This window comes from Anneissia japonica, unplaced genomic scaffold (genome assembly GCF_011630105.1).
Source record: "Anneissia japonica isolate Jap-2015-1 unplaced genomic scaffold, ASM1163010v1 scaffold4058_len632159_cov189, whole genome shotgun sequence".
Classification (NCBI taxonomy): domain Eukaryota; kingdom Metazoa; phylum Echinodermata; class Crinoidea; order Comatulida; family Comatulidae; genus Anneissia; species Anneissia japonica.
In genome coordinates this window covers 287,940-306,232 of record NW_022735300.1, presented here as the reverse complement: position 1 = coordinate 306,232, position 18,293 = coordinate 287,940, and the positions used below count along the sequence as shown (strand labels likewise).

Sequence of the window (18,293 nt, the reverse complement as noted above, 5' to 3'; positions counted from 1 at the left end):
ACAAATTGAAAGTTCAAAAAGGGTCGCAAACGGATAAACAATCACAATCTAGCTAAATGCCGTAACAGGCCAAAGGACATGGAAAGACCTGTCATTTTCAAATTTAATTCCAGAAATTAGTAATGTTAAAGATTTATACAGGGAAAAAAAAAAAGATTTCTGTCTGCCAGAATAAACAATGTTTGATAAGACTTTGATAATGTATTTCAGCTTTACTGTCCTAACATCTGTCAACATTAACAAGTTTTACGTGACAAACACCTGTACTTTGATCATATGTGGGTCTGATATGATACCACCATGCCAACTATAGATGGGTGCGATATATCATAATGCCCATATGTGGGTGTTATATATCACCATATCCATATATGGGTGTGATATATCATAATGCATATATATGGGTGTGATATGATATTATCATGCCCATATATGGGTTGTGATATATTGTAATACCCATATATGGTGAAAACACTGTGTAGACAGAACTTTTGATATACAATTGTTGAAAAAAATATTTTATATACCTTGATCTTACAGGAGCTGCTTCTTCACCATCCTTAGGTCTACAATAAAAGATAATAGCAATTATCATAACATGTATATCATCACCAATGATTTTTACCGACAACATTTCTTTGAATCCTACTTAATTACATCATTCAAATAAATTTAATATCAGCTACAATCTAGTCATTTACAGTAACATTTATAGCCAGTTCCAACAACGTAAATAGGACAATTAAATTGGTTGAAATTGAAAAACATTAAAAAAGTCTCATTAATTTATGTCAAGAAATAACTGAAAATATACTTTACAGTGGCAGATCCAAGAATTCCAAAAACAAGGGGCCCAAGGAAGGACTTTTACAGATAGGGAGTCAGTAGCACCACAGGTCCCACCATGGTTGGGGCTGAGGTAAGAACATTTATGATTATGGCACATTTAGATGGGCAGAAATGACACTCCCACACTTAAATTTGAATAAAAAATAATTTTTATCAATTTTTTCTATAATTTTTAAAAATTTATGGGGGGAGGGGAACAGGGTTCCCTTTGAATCTGCCACTGACCTTTAGAAATCAAAAATATGCTAAATCATAAGGTCAATGCTACTGTACCAAATACTTACTGAATATAGAAATATCAATATTAAAAGAGTATTATAATGTAACTAATACTGACCTTTCCAAAACAAAAGTCGGGCATCCTTTATTTTTCCAATCATTCCAATGCTCTTCACGAGTCAGAATGTGCTGCAAAAAATAAACAGAACAATTTTGTTTGTTATATAATTATTTTTATTATCATTGTAATCATTTATAAATTATATGAGTTAACATTAGCATATATTTCAGTTTATGTTGTAAAGGAAATATATTATTGGCTATAAGCATGTAATTTAAAGTTATTTTACTTTCATGGGTTACGATTGGTGCTCCCACTGGGAAATTGCTGATCAAAAAAATTACACTCAAGTAATTGAGAATAACTTAATTCCTATAGGTGGCACCCTCCAATTTCCTATCGTGCCCCATCAGACTACTAAGTTAATACTCAGTGGCAGGCCAGTGGGGTCTCTCCCCCCTCCACCCTTAAATTTTCCAAAACTATGGAGAAAATTATATTTAAATTTAAGTCTGCGAGTGCCATTTCCAGCAATCTAGAAGTGCCATAATCATAATAAATATTTATCAGCCCCAACCATGGTGGGGCTGAGGTTGTCTAAACCCTCCATCTGTGGAAGTCCTTCCCTCGGCCCCACTCTATTTCAAATTTTTGGATACACCACTGATACTTTTACATATACCACTTGCTTAGAAATGTATTTACTCATGGAAAAATGTTGATGAAAAAAAGATTTATACTTAGGAAACTGGGCTTGGAATGTTGGCAACAACAATTTATAAATGATTACAATGATAATAAAAATAATTATGGAAAAATGTTGATGAAAAAAAGATTTATACTTAGGAAACTGGGCTTGGAATGTTGGCAACTTTTGTAGAATTTAAAAATCCACTCATATAATCCCTTTTAATCCACTCCTATAATCCCTTTTAATCCACTCCTATAATTCCTTTTTATCATACTTGCTCTGCTATGAGAATGTTGTTAATGTGAACAATCCCATGTGATAAATAACTTTCAGCAAGTAAAGCAGTGTGACTGCACTTTGAAAAAAAAAAATACACCATAAATTTAAAAAAAAAACAACTCTAAAAGAACATTCACACCTATGTGGAGAGATTTATCCTCCTAACATGACATTGCAACAGATCCGTATTACAACAAACACAAAATTGAGAAATATTGTAATTGGGAAAAAAATTTATTGTCACGACTTATTAATATCTCAAGAGAAGGAAAAGTTAAGATGTTCACATTTGTCAAGTTAGAGGCCTTGCCAAAGTACTGTAAACCTTTAATTTTCACTCTCCTTTATTTGTTTTTCAAATTCAACCAATTTATTTCAACCTTGAAAATAATCAGTATTTTTTTAAAGCCCTTGAACATCAACTGTCCTCTATGGTTTAGTTGGAAAGGTAAGCCTCTTTATTATAAGAAAAAGTTGAAATAAAATGAAAAAGTAGATTAGTTCAAAGTTCAAAGTAATTTTATTGTCAATAATACAACTGGTAAAATTGAAATTTGATTTCCTCAGATACACAAGAGACACAAAGTACACAATCAAGAAAGAAATAAAAAAAGATATAAAAAATAGATCAGTAATGAGCAAAAACAAGACAAATTAAAAAAAATCAGTACAGAGATAAATTACATCAGATTAACAAAATTAAAAATAAAGCAGTTAAAATATCAACAGTTAGATTCTCTTCTTAATTTAATTTACAAAATTCCAGAGTATGACAGCAAAGTTAAAAATATAATAATTAATACAGTAATGATAATGATAATAATAATAATTAATACAGTAATGATAATACAGTAATAATTTAAAAAAAATTGCAGTTTAAATATCATTAGTTCAATTGATTTTTTAATTTTATAAAAATATACACAGAATATTCTAAAGTAAGTTAAAAAAAATGATTAGAAATATTGCAACTTAAATAAAGTGTATCATCAGTTCAATTTAATTTACAAAATATAATATGAAAGATAGTTTATAAAATTCCAGTTTAAGACATCCAAGTAGATTAATTTCTAGTAAATGCATTTTTATCATTAAAATGATTTGGCTATAAAAATCCTTGATAAAGTTTGAGAAAATAGGTGATTACTGCATACTGCTAGAGTTGTGGGTGACTACTACAGTACTAGCTAGCAGTCATAACGATAATTGACAGATTCACATTAGCATATCACTCATCCAGGCACTTAGCATGCCAATAGCAATCAATTAAAAAGTACAATATGTATTAAATCCAAGCCATCCATCAATCATATCAAAATTAAACCTTTCAAACTTGGTACATTTTTAAGACCTTTGCAAGATCATGTTAGAAGCAACGACATTCCATCTAATGTGCATGTGCAATAGCCTAATAATAAATAAAACATGTTTACCAGTTCTGTTTGCAGTAATTTCTAACATTTGGCAAAGTTAGACATTTATAAATAACGTCATAGAATTCAAATGAGAGCAAATTAAAAAAATATCTCACATCCCAAGACGATAGTGCAAGTTTATCAGTGCTTGTCTCCTGGCAAATTGCAGCGGAAAACCGTTCATTGCCATGAGAATAATTATGATTCAGATTTGAACCAAAGACCTTCTGAGATATGACACCAGCCCGATATTTTCTTCCATTGTATTTCCCATGTAAGTAAAATTAACTGCAAAAGTGAATCATGTCTGACCTACTGCACCTTTGGTATAAATAAAAAAGAACGGGATGTTCTAAGTATAGTCACCAAGGATATTATTCTGTAGGCTTACACTATTTATAGACTAAATAACCCTGATAAGTGATATGAACACAAAGCTAAATGATTTTATGGAAGTTGAAAAAAAAAAATCATTCTGGACGTAATGGATATCTGATAACATGTTTGTAGGAAATAGAGCTCTTAAACATTATCATCATCATCATTAACAGCAGTCATCATCACCACCACGACGAATGATGGTGATATGTTGATGATAAATGATCATTGTTGGTGGTAGTCTAAAAAATGGGAATGATAATGACAATGATGATTATGATATGATAATGATGAAGATCAGTGGTGGATGAACTTGAAATAGAGGGGGCCCTGGGACGGGCTTTCACAGACGGACACTAGGCCACCTCAGCCCCACCATGGTTAGAAATGGCACTCCCAGATTTAGATAGATAGATTTTGATAATTGTTTTTTTTTCTCCATTTTTAAAAAATTTTTACAAAAATTTGGGGGGCCCGAACTGGCTGCTTCCATCACCCCCCCCCCTTTCTTGAATCTGCCACAGACGATGATGGTGGTGATAATTATTATGGCCATGAAAAAGATGAACTATTAATTTAGGAGAGAATTTTTACATCTCCCTTAATAGAGAATGTCAAATATAGACATGAAGGGTATTACATTATAAAATAATAAATATGGTTGGTTTTATTCAACACAGACAAAAAAGGATCATGCATTCCCCCCCCCCCCCCATAAAATGTAAGCAATGTCTTCCTGTATTTGCAGGTTATGAGAGACGCAAAAGGGAAAATTTAGCGGTGCTCTCATCTTTAACAAATTTCCTCCCTTAAACATATTTATCAACAAGTCATTTTCCAGAAATAAACAGTATGACGAGTACAGGAGTGAAGTGAAGTAAACCAGAGGGGGGCAATGCACTTTGATTCAATGCCAACTACTGAGAATGCGTTCTCGCTTCCTCTCTAAAAGGACGTAGAAGTTTTTAAATATCACTTGTGTTTTATTATCGCCTAAGTGCAGCAATGGATATGGTAACTTGATACAAACAAATTTTACTATAAAAAAAAAGTATTAGTTTCCGAAGCGCAAATAATTATTTTAAATAAATATGATCTGATAATATACACATAAACATTTAGTGTAGTCTAAAAGGTCTATTTAAAATCAACATAATAAAAGTAGCATTAATAACAATAAAGCACTACCTGGGCCCTTTCACTCAACCAGATGGACTCGTGGGTCGTCCCAGAGCCTACTGGTATTCCAGCAGCTGGGCTCAATAGGGCCAGTGATGCTGTTGGCAGGCCAGGGATGCTGGTGTGTCACACACTACAAAATTCCATAGTTAATTATTATTACTATACTGTAGTTGCTTAGAATTTAAACTTTGCATGTGAACTATTTGTAAGTACTGTGTATTGATCTTTGGTGCTTAATGTACATAACACTTTATGTGATCTGTTACCATTTGTGTACTTAGTATCTCACCCCAGGTGTACTGAACTATGTATACATATCAGCTGTGTACTTATCTAAACTGTGTACTAGCTTTAGGATTAACATTAATAAATGGAAACAGAAATCAACTCACAATTAAAACTCTTCTGAGAGCGCATATAAATGAGACAAAAATTAGAAAACTAACCTATAAACTATCCAAAAACTAACCAGTAACAATTTACCAAAGTAATTAAAATAGGTGGACCAACTATCACTGCACCGTTCTCCAGCAATTTGAGACATGTGTCGAGCTGAAGGTTATTCACAAATGCTCTACAGATATTGTAACTAATCTATCTATACTAAGGGTATGTTCACACACACGGTGTAAGGCTGGCGTAGTGCGCATTCTGGACAGCAACACCAATGAGCATGTTAATTTTTAGAGAAAAAATAATGTGGAAAAAAAAATTGAGTATGGGATGCCAATCAAATTAGGTATGGCACGCACTAAGCGCAATAAAAAGTGAGTAACCCAGGCTACTACCCACCCAACCACCTACCTCTGCAGCCCTGCTAAACTCTTTTTCAGGAGGTATAATAAAACAAAACAAAAATTACTCAATCTGGTCTTACATAACATCTGACATTTTTGAAAACCAGGTGATGGTCTTCGGTTACTCATTGTATTTAACCAAATATCCCTGCAGAAAATGAGTGATCACTACATTTGAGAATGTTAATATTTACTCATGAGGTAGGTTTGCAGAGGCCTATTATACAAGAGTGATAGAAAATCTGTAAATCACATTGAAAACGTCAAAACCGCTGATATTTCAAGGCTTATGGTCCCTGGATGCAGAATGGGGATTCTTGGCAGCTTTGTTCCCCCAGCCATGGATTGCTTGCTATGCTTGTACATGCTCACAAAAAAAACTGTATACTGTACAGTATATAGATTACCCTTCCAGAACAAGAGAACCACAAATTGGCCTTCAGCAACTGGAACCTGAGCGAGGGCCCTTGGCAGCTCCCTGACCAACAGCGATGGATGCTGCTCATTTTGTTATGGACATTACTGTACACCAAATTTTGCTAAAATTTAGGGAACTTTGGCTCCTAGAACTGTGGTCCTTGAAATCCCCCAGCCTTGATGTACAATATCCATTTTTCTTCATGTATGTATGTGTCCACCTTTCTATGTATTCGTCCAACCACCTATATATATGTCTGTTCATTTACCTGTATCTACCTGTCCATCGATCTACATCCATTAATCCAAACATACCATGTTTTTTATAAATATAGTTTTCTTAGTACTTAATAATATTATCTATAACAACAATAAACATTATCATCAGCTTGAGCTTTCTAAATTCTTTCAATATGTGTCTGTTGCTAAGATATCTAGAACGTATTAAGGACAATTAATGTTCTGCATTCTGTAACAATCTATAAATCATAATACATAGTACAGTACACGACACACGATACAAGAATCAATTTTCCTATAAAATAAACACAGTGCAGTATAAAGAACTGTTGAGAAGAACGACAGTTGCTTGAAAAAGTTTAGTCAGGGGTGAGTTGAACTATTGATTAAGATCAAAATGGAAATGTAAAAAGTACACAAGTCTAAAATAATGTGCAAAAATCTTTGCCTTGCATTTTATTTATAAGGTCATCCTAATCGTCTTTAATGAGTACACATTAGCAAATTATAATTGTTGCATGAATATAGTATTTCTGTCAAGGTGAATTGACATTAATTATATAGATATGATGAATTATGACAAGACTAATGAAATAAATGTACAAAATAAAAATTACTTGTGTAGATTTCAAGATATTAAACACAACCAAAACAATATATATAATATAACAATATTAAAAATAATATAGTACTAACAAGAAACTTTATTGTCCGTAATGCACAAAATAAAGACAAAAAATTGAATTACTCAGCAAAGTCTCGAGATGTTAGAAAACAAACTTACATAAACACAACATTACACGTTTAATGCCAACAGTCTTAAAAATAAACATGAAACACTAAAGAAGAATAAAAACATGAAGGAACTTTTCCTTAATTAAAATCTTACAATTTTCTAAATCAAAATCATTCCAAACAAGGCTCTGGAAGATACTTTTGGGTATGGGTTACATTTGTTTAGTAATTATAATTTATGAGCCATAACTGACAACATTTAAAAACTTGATCCACTGTAATATTTTAATTAATTTCCACTGGAAAGTACCTTAACACCAGAATTAAATTAGTTAAATTTTCGTTTTTATTTTTTCTTTTAAATTCTGTTATTTGATTTATATTTCTGATTTGCATTTCTGTTATATAATGATTTAGAATTTCATATTAGTTTGGTATTACTTTTGGAAGATAGAAATTTTTATTTTTAAAATATTTAAAATAAAACCAAATTATTTATTATCAAAAGAAAAAACTGTTGTGTACATAGATTTGATTTTAAAGTGTAAACTTTGATCAGCCAATGCGAATAATTCCATTTTCTTGATCACTTCCTGTGGTTAATTAAGTTTAGGGTGTAAAGCTTACAAGGCCCTATGCCTGCTGAAAATGTCACAGCAGTGGTCACAATCATTAGATCAAGCAGTTTGACAGAAGGGTAGCTTCCCAATGGAGACTGACAAGAGAGGCATAGAGGGAATTGAGTTTCTGACAGTACAATCGAACCGACGTATCAGAAGATTTTCGACAGGCTTCGGCGGAAGGGCTTCCTGACATAGCCAAATTTCCCCCCACCCTTGACACTTTCTAGGCTGTCCAACTTGTCAGAGGGAAAAGTGCAACTGAAGAAGGTTGTGAACTTTCAAAACCAAATCGTGTTAATCTGCTGTTTTTCGAAAAACATCCAACAAATTAAAGAAAACAAGAAATCAGATTACATCATGGGAGAGAGAGAAAAAAATCATATTCAGGATTAAATTGTAAATAATTACTTAATAATAGAAAAATTCTCTTTAATAACTATAAATAAAAATAATAATAATGACAATAATAATAATGTTAAACATTTTTTTTTCTTTCCTTCTCATTCAACATCAAGCACACTCGCCACTTAGATGGAATGTTTTTTACCAAGTCTATTTATTGAGGTCAAGGGAGTGAAATTGTTTTTAGTTGTGAGAAAAAATGTGTACGAATTGAGCCAATGACCATGGGATAAGGCAAGCATCTCAACCACTAAGCTATTCAACTCCACACATTTACTAAGAAGAATAATAATATTAACAACAATCAAATAAATTATAATGATAAAAACATTGATAATCATTAATAATAGCAAATAAAAGTAATGTTAATAACAACAACAGCGCCAACAGCAGCAGCAACAACAACAATAACGTCTTAATGCATCTGGTCAAGGTATGAGTATGCAGTCAATGGGGACACTTATAATCGTTACAACACACATTGGGATAAACAATCTTTGGTTGAAATATAGTTGAAAGGTATACTTCTATTTCCAAGTATCGAAATGCACGCCATCATGTCGGGATTCAATATTTCAACATTAATTATGTCATCATCAGGAATTATTCCTGATATGACATAATTAATGTTGATACAGTATATTGAATCCTGAAATGATGGCATGCATTTCTATACTTGGTGTGTAGTTCTATTGTCCAATAATTTTTTTTATATGCATTTAGGAACAGAATTTCACGGGTTGCAGACGATTTCTGATTGCGAGAAATGTCACCTAAACAATAAACTGTGAAGTCATATTGTAAGTTAATGTTGAAGGGCCCTGCAGCCAGCTACTGTACATCGATATAATTTTCAGAAACTCCCATGATACTTGACATGATACAAAGTCCTATTTTACAGATATATCTTGCGCCCCAGTATTTAAAAGAAACAAACAAGAACGCAATTCAAAAACATAACATGAGGCTTTTTAACATGTTCACTGCTCATCGAAGAATTTCTCCACATATATTAATCGTTCATTAAAACGTAATATGGGAAAGATCCAATACTCGGTTGTTGATTCTGCACTCTAATAACAAAGTTTCCAAACATATTGAAGAGGCTATTATTCTGTCAATTTATTTTGAGTGGCTTATTTTCTACAGTTTAATTTCTAGTTGAACAATTAGAAGATACAGTTAAATGTACTCACAGTGACAATGGTCAAGCTAAACTGGATTCTGCCCTCAAAACCTCAATCCTAAATTTCAACATTATTTTGAAATTTTTCAAAAGAGGAAAAACTTAACTAGAAGTTGAAGTTCATATGTTTATAAGTAGGGAGTTCATGATTCCAAACTTGGTTATAAAATTAATTTGTAAAGATTAAAGATTAATATATATCTGCAGCTTTTATAGTACAGGTGGCCAGTAAAACTCATACACCTGGCAAAGGAAAGATAGACCAGGTGTGTCTCACCTGTCCTTACAATACTTACAATACTGGAGAAACTGTAACCAATGACAATCTTATAATCTAACTTTTTGGAAAGTACAAGAGGGGGTCAGGAAACAAAGTTAGATCAACAACTAAACAGCAACAAAGTCAGAAAACTATTGATCCAAATTGATCATAATTGATTTAAAAAGTGCAACGTGAAACCAACATGAAGAAACTTTTAACGGAAAGTGCAAGAGAGGGGTCACCAAAGAAAGGTAGAGCATTGACTAACAGCAGGAAAAGTTCACAACTTGAGTAATTCCGTGACTCAGTCCCTGTCAGTTTTAAGGGGAGCAGAGTACAATTCTCCAGACTGTTTGCTTTGCACTGACAAATCCAGCGGGAATGCAAACTAGAGTAGGGAGAAAATTAAGCAAAAGTGCACATTGAATAGTCTTCTCTGATACTATCATCCAGTCCCAGATAGCGACAAGGAAACATCAGAAAAGTGCAGTGATAGGGTAAACTAACTTGTCATCCTGAATCAGGATAATACCAGAACACAGCTGTATATTGGGATCGCGCCAATGTTGCTTTCAATAATCGTTTAACAACACCGTTACGATTGCCGCAGCTGGTTATTAACATGCATGTGAATTTAATATCGGCATGTTTTTTCATTTTGTTATGTTTGGTTGAAGGAGAGGAATTGGGTTGGAAGGTGAATATTTGGGTTGGGTTTATGGGGTAATGTTTGGGTTAGTAGGGATGATGTTTAGGTTTGGTTAGAAAGGCCGTTGTTTGAGTTGGGTTATGTTTAGGTTGGGTTATTAGTTAGGGATAATGTCTGGATTGGTTTAGTTGGGATGATGTTTATGTTGTGTAACAGAAAGTGGTGCCAGGATCTGCAAAACAGTGATGTCCCCAATATTTTAGATGTAGAAAATACATACATATTTTTTTTCTCCTAGATGAATTGTGGATTTTCTCCCTGGCAGGTAGACTAATGTAGCTCTCCCTGAGAGGGGGAACTGGTCCACCCTGCAGGCACCACCCCTGTTGAGTTAGTAGGGATTTGTGTAAATAGGGGTGATATTTTGTTTTGTTTAGTAGGGTAATTATTTAGGCTGGGTAAGTAGGGGTGATATTTGGATTTATCTTCAGTATTTGGAAATAAATTAAACTAATAATAAACAAAACAAATTTGTTGCCAAATGTTTCACTGCAGGGCCATGAAGTGAAGTGGATTTACATCAGCAAAAATATCAAAGCTGAATGGGAGTGAAAGTGGAGAAAATATATTATGGAAATTACTGAGTAGTAGATAAGATGGAAAATTCAAGTTACTTAAATGCAGAAAGGCCAATGATGACTGGACCTTGTATCACTTTTAATTTTAGAATTTTGGCTCTTAAGGTAGAGTCAAAGGATAATGTCTCCATTTTTTTTTCTTTTGTGGTGATTTAAGTGACAAACAGCTGTAACTAGTATCTTTTCAAATGATTTCCCAATACAGTTTATATGACATATTTTGATTGAGTATATGTGTGCCATTGACATATGCTACACACATTAATATTAATTTGGTAAAGTCATGACTAACGAGGTATTAATTACTTTTGAATCGTTGATATAAGCAATGTACTGTATAAACATTTTCCTATGTATCATGTCTAGTTGGGTTAGAGCACTTTCAAAAAGTACAGCTAAACTTTTGACGAAAGGATCACATTTGTGCACATCTCTGAAAATTATGTCGGTCATTTGCCAACATTCAAAACAAATGCACACTCCTTCTGCCAAATACAAGACTAGGGTAGAATATGGCTGGACAATGCAAGTCATGGTCAGCCCATGAGTGGCCAGTAATAATTTAGGCAAGACCAGCATGGGTTCAACCAGTAAAATGCATACCAATGTCCTAATTGCAATAGACCAGAAATCTAATAATTTAGTGTCTGGATATAAGGCTGATAAAGTACTTTGTCTAATGAGGGCAGTATATAGTTCATTCCTTGATCTCAATGACGCTGGAAATAGTGAGCATTGATTGATCAACTACAGTATAAGCATTTGATATGGTGACCTTTGACATTGCTACAGTTCTCAATCTCTTTAATGGCACACATATTCTAATACTTTTAAACAGTTATCACTTCAGGAAAAATGTTGATGATGATAATGTTACTTCCTCTTATAACATTCTGTAATGCAGAGAGAGAAGATAAACAGTGTGGAAAGTGTACAATTGATAAAGGGCGATAGAAAAATCTGGTACAGTATGCATGTATTATTTGGGTGGAGAAGCAATCGAATTGCCTTGCCCAAGACATGTCCCTTACTCTTACATAGCCTTCCACTATGTTAAATGTTTCCACATAATGAACTGATGTTAAAAAACATCTCAAGTAATCTTAAATTGGTTTACATGTTAAACATTCATTTCAATTTTATATTTAAATCTACAAAACTCTTAATCTCAACTGCATCCAGGTCACTGACTTCATAAAGGTCAATGCACTTATTATCCTCTGATGATGGAGGTCACTGTACTTTTGTATTTATCAGCCTGAGAAGGCATAATGTAACCTTTCTTTACTTATATGCTCAATATAGTTTGTCCCCCTGCAGGGATTCCTCATATACTGTAAGTCATTGACAAGGTAGTTTTACCTTCATGGTTTACTTGATTCAGGTTACTACAGCCGGTATATCACTGAGCCTGTACTTTGAAATCGAAAGTGTGAACATGTTTATAATGTAATGTATCAAGTTATTAATTTCCATTGGTACATAATAAAGTTCTAACAGCAAAAAAAATATCATGGAAAAAAGAGAGAAAAGGAGGAAATGCACAGTTTATCTGATATAAAACACCCAGCAAGGCAAGAAACCTACTTTTAACAGACATTGATAATTAGGACATAGGTGACAGAAGGAAATTGAAAGGAGGAAGGAGACTTATTATATTTGTTGATATGGGAATGGGTATTAGGGTGAAGGAGACATCGACTGGGTGACATGGGAATGGATAGGGTGAAGCCGACACAGTTGTTGATAGAAAATATTAGTTTAATGGGTTGGGTGAGAACACATTACTTGGGAATGGGCCCCGAGATATTAATCACCATTTCTTTTACAGGGAGCATTCTCCCCTCAGAAAATTATGTATAAATATATATTATGCAAAAAATCATGATGAAAATAAACAAAAATACTATCATCAGCAGCTTGGTCAATGGTACTCTAGAGCAGAACTGTGTATACTATAGATAGATCTAAGATTTCAAGGGGGATGAAGATGGGGTAAATGTGGAACAAAGGTCAGATACAGGTATTATTATGGCGGTCACACACACTGTGAAAGACATTGAGGAAAACAATGGTGTAACAGTCTGATGGATGTTAAGAGCGCTGGTGGGGCTAGTGTGCCTATTGTTGTGCTACTTTCAGTGTCTCCTCAGCTGACTACCGGTCCGTGAAATCTGACCCAAAATTATTTTTGAGGTGATTGTACTTTTCGTCACACTCCGCAACAACAATCTTTGTTTGGATGACTGTTTTGAGATTTTTGAACCTATTTTACTAATAATCCTCCCAAGATCAAAACACTGTATTATGGTGTAATATGTAAATATTCAATGAGTTTATTTGGCATTACTTTGGATTAGTAGAGTTCAAATGGATGATAAAGTGCTACTAAACAAACTAATTTTTCAATCCCTTTAACATCAACAGATTAAAAAAATATTTGAACAAAGATTTTAGTTTTTGATTACAAAATTCAGAACTAGTATATTACACTAAAATTGAATTATTCAATCCCATGTACTACGCCAAGAATAAATGTAAGGTCATATAATAAAAAAACTTGTTCCTTATCCAAGTCTTTCTTTGTATTTGCATATCTATCCAGACCTAAATATCCATAGTGGCCATCACATAATTCTTATGAGGGTGATTACAACTTTGCAGGATATTCTGGGTTTCTTCCTTGTGAAATGAAGAATTTGAAAACAAAACACCTCCAATAAAACTTTTGTCCTCAGTTACCCTTTTCCCCACTGAAAATTGCTGAGCAAGTTAGTTCTGAATCAACCAAAACATGTTATTCCCAGCTATCACTCACCTTCCCATTGTTAATCTATCAGCCCCTCATGTCAATAACTTTTAAATATGCCACTGGCGGAAGGGGATGCATCCTAATTGTTATCACACTCAAGTAATTGATTATTGAGGACATCTTGGTATCAAAATTTGTGTTTGGACTTAAAACAACTCCATCCAGAAAATCAATTGTACAGCCTTAATACTTGCATCTCAAATATTAAAAAAAAACATTATCATGAACATAAAAAGTCAAACATCAGACAAGAAATCCTATATAATGTTCTTAACGGTTGTCACATAATAAATATTGACAACCCAGAAAAAGTGGAAGAAATAAAACTGAATATGTGGGAATACAAGAGATATTCACATGCGTCCACTTCACCTTTATCTCTGATAATCACGAGCACGGCATAAACAGCTGTCATTTACAAGGAGGTGTTTTCATAATCTTCTTATACACGACCTTAATTAAAAAGTGCATTTCCCACCTATAAACCAATCAGGTAGACAGAGAACACACCTATTAAGAGGTTGAATATTACAGAAGCTCACTGGTTGAGACCGATATTTCTCACCTGTTAATGGTCATACCTACATTCTTCATATGTTTCATGGTGATAATTAGTGACTACAGAAACATATAAATATACTGTACAAGGCACACATGAATAAGTATTTTTAAAAAAACTGGATAATAAAATAAATATATAAATAAAATGTATAGAAGAAATCGGATCAACAAAGAAAAATAAAAATTTCACCAGGACTCAAACTGCATGGTGAATGTCATACTAAACCACAAACACTTTGAGGTGAATTCAAGTTTCATCTGTGACTGAAAACATTTTATTCTTTTGAAGTCACAGGTCAGAATATTCCTATATAAATTTACTGTACGTAGCATATTTGATTTCTGTCACAACATTAGTATTTTTGGAGGGGATTTTAGCTCCATCAGCTAAACTACCTGTAGTGGTAGCCACTGTGTGTGCGCTGAACCATGGACATCTCTTGGTCCCCGGTTCAATTCCCATCACTGCTCTTCTTGTATTTCAGCTGGAGTTACGATTGCGCACCATCTTTTGGATAAGACGTTTAAGCCATTGGTTCCGTGTCCATGTTAAAGAACACAGTACACTATTCGGAAAGGAGTAGAAGATTGTCTCCCGTTGGTATATTGCCCAATCACCACCAGAAAAACCCAGATTTAAAAAAAAGTCTTCTTCAGACTTTTGTAGGTTTTATCCTTTGTGTTCACACTGAATAAATCCATTCCATTCCATCTGATGAGTATTCAGCATAATGGAAATCAAAACTATTACAGGTACACCCTTTATAGGAGCGGATTGGAGCAGCAATTGCTGTTCAGCTTCTAAACCTTGAGGTCGAGAGTTCAAAGCACTTTACCTACAGTTGTCTCTCTTCACCTAGGAGGACCAGTGAGTACCTGGTATGTTCGTACACAATGTGCTAGTTACTAGCTGCAACATCATCATTATTATTATTATTATTATTATTATTATTATTATTATTATTATTATATCATTATTATTATTATTATTATATCATTATTATTATTATTACTATTATTATTATTATTATCATTATTATTATTATTAATATTATTATGGAATTCTACCATGAGTATAGGTCCCCACAGATGTTTGAACTAATGACTGGGGTAATGTTAATATTATTATAATCTCTTGTAATCCCGCAAACACAAACTAAGTCATCCTTCAATAACCGCAGAGAAAAACCTCAACTCTTTGGCGTCAAATAGTGTAAATTTCAGTGCTATTTATATATACTCTTAAGTGTCCCCCCCCCCACTGGACAGGTCAAGCCCCACTGGTCACGCCCATAATGAAATGAAATGCGTATTTATTGCCTTGAGTTTCAGAGTAAAGTAACAACTGTATTTTATCAACTTTACATTTAAAAGTCTAAGAGTGCTTTTCCAGCCATCCAGAGGTACCTATTTAAAAAAAAATCTCATTAGGAATGGGAGACACCCCCCTCACTAACACTCCCCTGGCTTGGTCAGATGGCACTGCGCACCAAAGTTATCCTTATGTTGCTCTGCCTCCCCCATACCCCACCCTTTGGATAGCTTAGCCTGCCCACAGAATATACCACACTGCAGAGGAGGTAATTACTTCAATGGTTTTGAACAATATTTTCCCAATTAAAGAACAAGTATGTAAATGTTTACAATGTCATGAAGTACGAAAAGTGCATTTCCCAGTATATAGAACCAACAAGAAACTACTATAAATCATAACAAATAATAAAAGAAAAGGAGATAATGTTACAATTAAAGTGAGACTGCTATATTTTGTTATTTCAACTCTAAAAAGTACAAAATCAGAGTTTAAGGCCACCTACATAGTGTTAATAATCTCTTGTAATCACGCAAACACAAACTAAGTCATCCTTCAATAACCGCAGAGAAAACCGCAACTCTTCGCCGTCAATAGTGTAAATTTCAGTGCTATTTTCACACATAAAAATAGAAATTAGTCAGTTGAAACACAATCCAGGCACCAGACAAAGAACTTAGGAAAAATCAAGCCATTAAGGAGATAGTAAGTGCATCTATGCAAAGACAGGGTACAATATATATATATTATGTGAAGCTATCGTGTATTGTTTGGCACACAATTCAAAGTGATTGACAGATGTCAATCATAAACTAGCAGACTAGAAATTTAACAAATTGGCTTTGTATGATTTGTTAAATTTCTATACATAAAAGGATTTTATTAAAATTAAAAATTTTTCACACTTGTACTACTTATTTTTTAAAAGTTTTTTGACCCACAAAAAAATTGAAAGTAGGTCAAACATATGTAAGATGAAAATGTTCACAGCTGAAAAATATGCAATCTAAAAAACTGAACCGATGAACCGTAAATTATTACGACATCGAACCAAAACAGTGTTTTTAATTTTATTTTCTTTTAAGGCTCATTGGACTAACCCTAGTTTGTCTGATCAGCCAACCTACACAAATAAACAATTACTTTTCCTGCAGATTTCATTAGCAAAAATTAATATTTAGTGTGCTAAAATTCAAAATTACAGAATTCTTTATTTTCTAATTAGTCTCTCCAATACCAAGTATCAAATATTACCACAAATGAGGGCGCTATACAGCTGAATGTGAGATTCAAGAAATATCTTCAACTATAAGGGCCATCAAGGATAATGTAAATGATGCATGCCAAAAATAACTAACATTGTAAAGTATTGTTTTCATGTGATTTACCACATGGAAATTAAATTATCCATAAATGTTTAGTAAGGGCCTTGTATCACGTTGTCTGCACTGCAATGCTAGTAAGGGCCTTGTATCACGTTGTCTGCACTGCAATGCTCAATAGGGCCTTGTATATTTTTGTGTTTGGCAAATTCTCATTAAAGCCTGGTTTCCATAAAATCGCTACAGTGTTTTCAGCGCAATCGTTGTAATGCGTAGCAGTCACCCACACAATCGGAAAGGCTCCTCGATTCGACCGACCGATCAGCATCACCAAAAGCTGTCGGCAATAGTGTGTAGCGATTATATGGAAACCAAGCTTAAAGGGCCTTGTAAAAACTAATGACGTGATTTTAATTTACTAGCTCTAGCTTTTTTATGTTCAAACACATAGAAGAATTTTATTTGATATTACTGTAGCTAAAAAACTTCCTATGTTTATATTATTAAGATCAGAAGCTATAGAAAACAAAAAATAATTAAGAAGCAATTATGTGTGTTCACTATGGTCACTGCCTATCGGAAATCATAAGACAGACATTTTAGAAAAGAAAAGAGCAGCTATGAGGCATTTATGGTGTGGGCAGTGGTTAATCTTCTGACAAGCTGTCATGCACAGTATCCCATTCAGCTTCCATAAACTCCCTGATGCCATGTGGATGTGACCAAGACTTCCTCAGTTCAGAAACTACTCTTGAAAGATTGAAAATCTGGATCGCAACTTGTGATGTTAAATAAAATTGTAAAAGAGACTATAGTTCAGCAAAGAGGTAATGCTGATACTTCAAATGATGCTACTGAAGTATATATAAAACCTAAAGCTGCATGGCTGCTGATTATTTGATAAAAACATGTGACATACCTAAATATGGCCATGATGACATCAATTCATGACCGTATATAGGCACATCATGACTATATATGGGCATACAACAATTTTTTGTCAACAAAATTTGATAGTCTGGACAGGACTTAAATGGCATTGCCATCAATTATAATTCAAGATACACTGTCGGGTTTAGTTGTTAGTGTTTAATTAAAAAAATTTAAATGCATTTCAGATTAAAAAGTTAGTAAATCATGTGTTTTGATATTAATATGCATCTTATTGGAATTTGATAACCTATTTTATCATTTAATATTAAAATCAATGTAATGTTTAAATTGAAGTTTGAAGGTTTTCTTGATTGTAAAAGAGAGCATAAT

General features: G+C 33.4%; 1 protein-coding gene and 1 long non-coding RNA gene across 2 annotated transcripts in view; both read right to left on the bottom strand.

Annotated features, from left to right (window-relative positions):
- LOC117116542 (THO complex subunit 1-like) overlaps positions 1 to 18,293 on the bottom strand; it is a 38,773-nt gene that overhangs the window by 9,364 nt on the left and 11,116 nt on the right. The window contains exons 12-13 of the mRNA XM_033260598.1: positions 1,187 to 1,257; positions 528 to 566 (exon numbers count right to left, since the gene is read on the bottom strand). Coding sequence (XP_033116489.1) covers positions 528 to 566; positions 1,187 to 1,257 — 110 coding nt within the window. The remainder of the gene's footprint in view (positions 1 to 527; positions 567 to 1,186; positions 1,258 to 18,293) is intronic.
- On the bottom strand, positions 2,977 to 16,318 carry LOC117116543. Its single transcript, XR_004446775.1, has 3 exons — positions 16,214 to 16,318; positions 5,081 to 5,204; positions 2,977 to 3,835 (listed from the first exon to the last, which is right to left on the bottom strand). It is a non-coding gene; the product is annotated as an uncharacterized LOC117116543 (long non-coding RNA).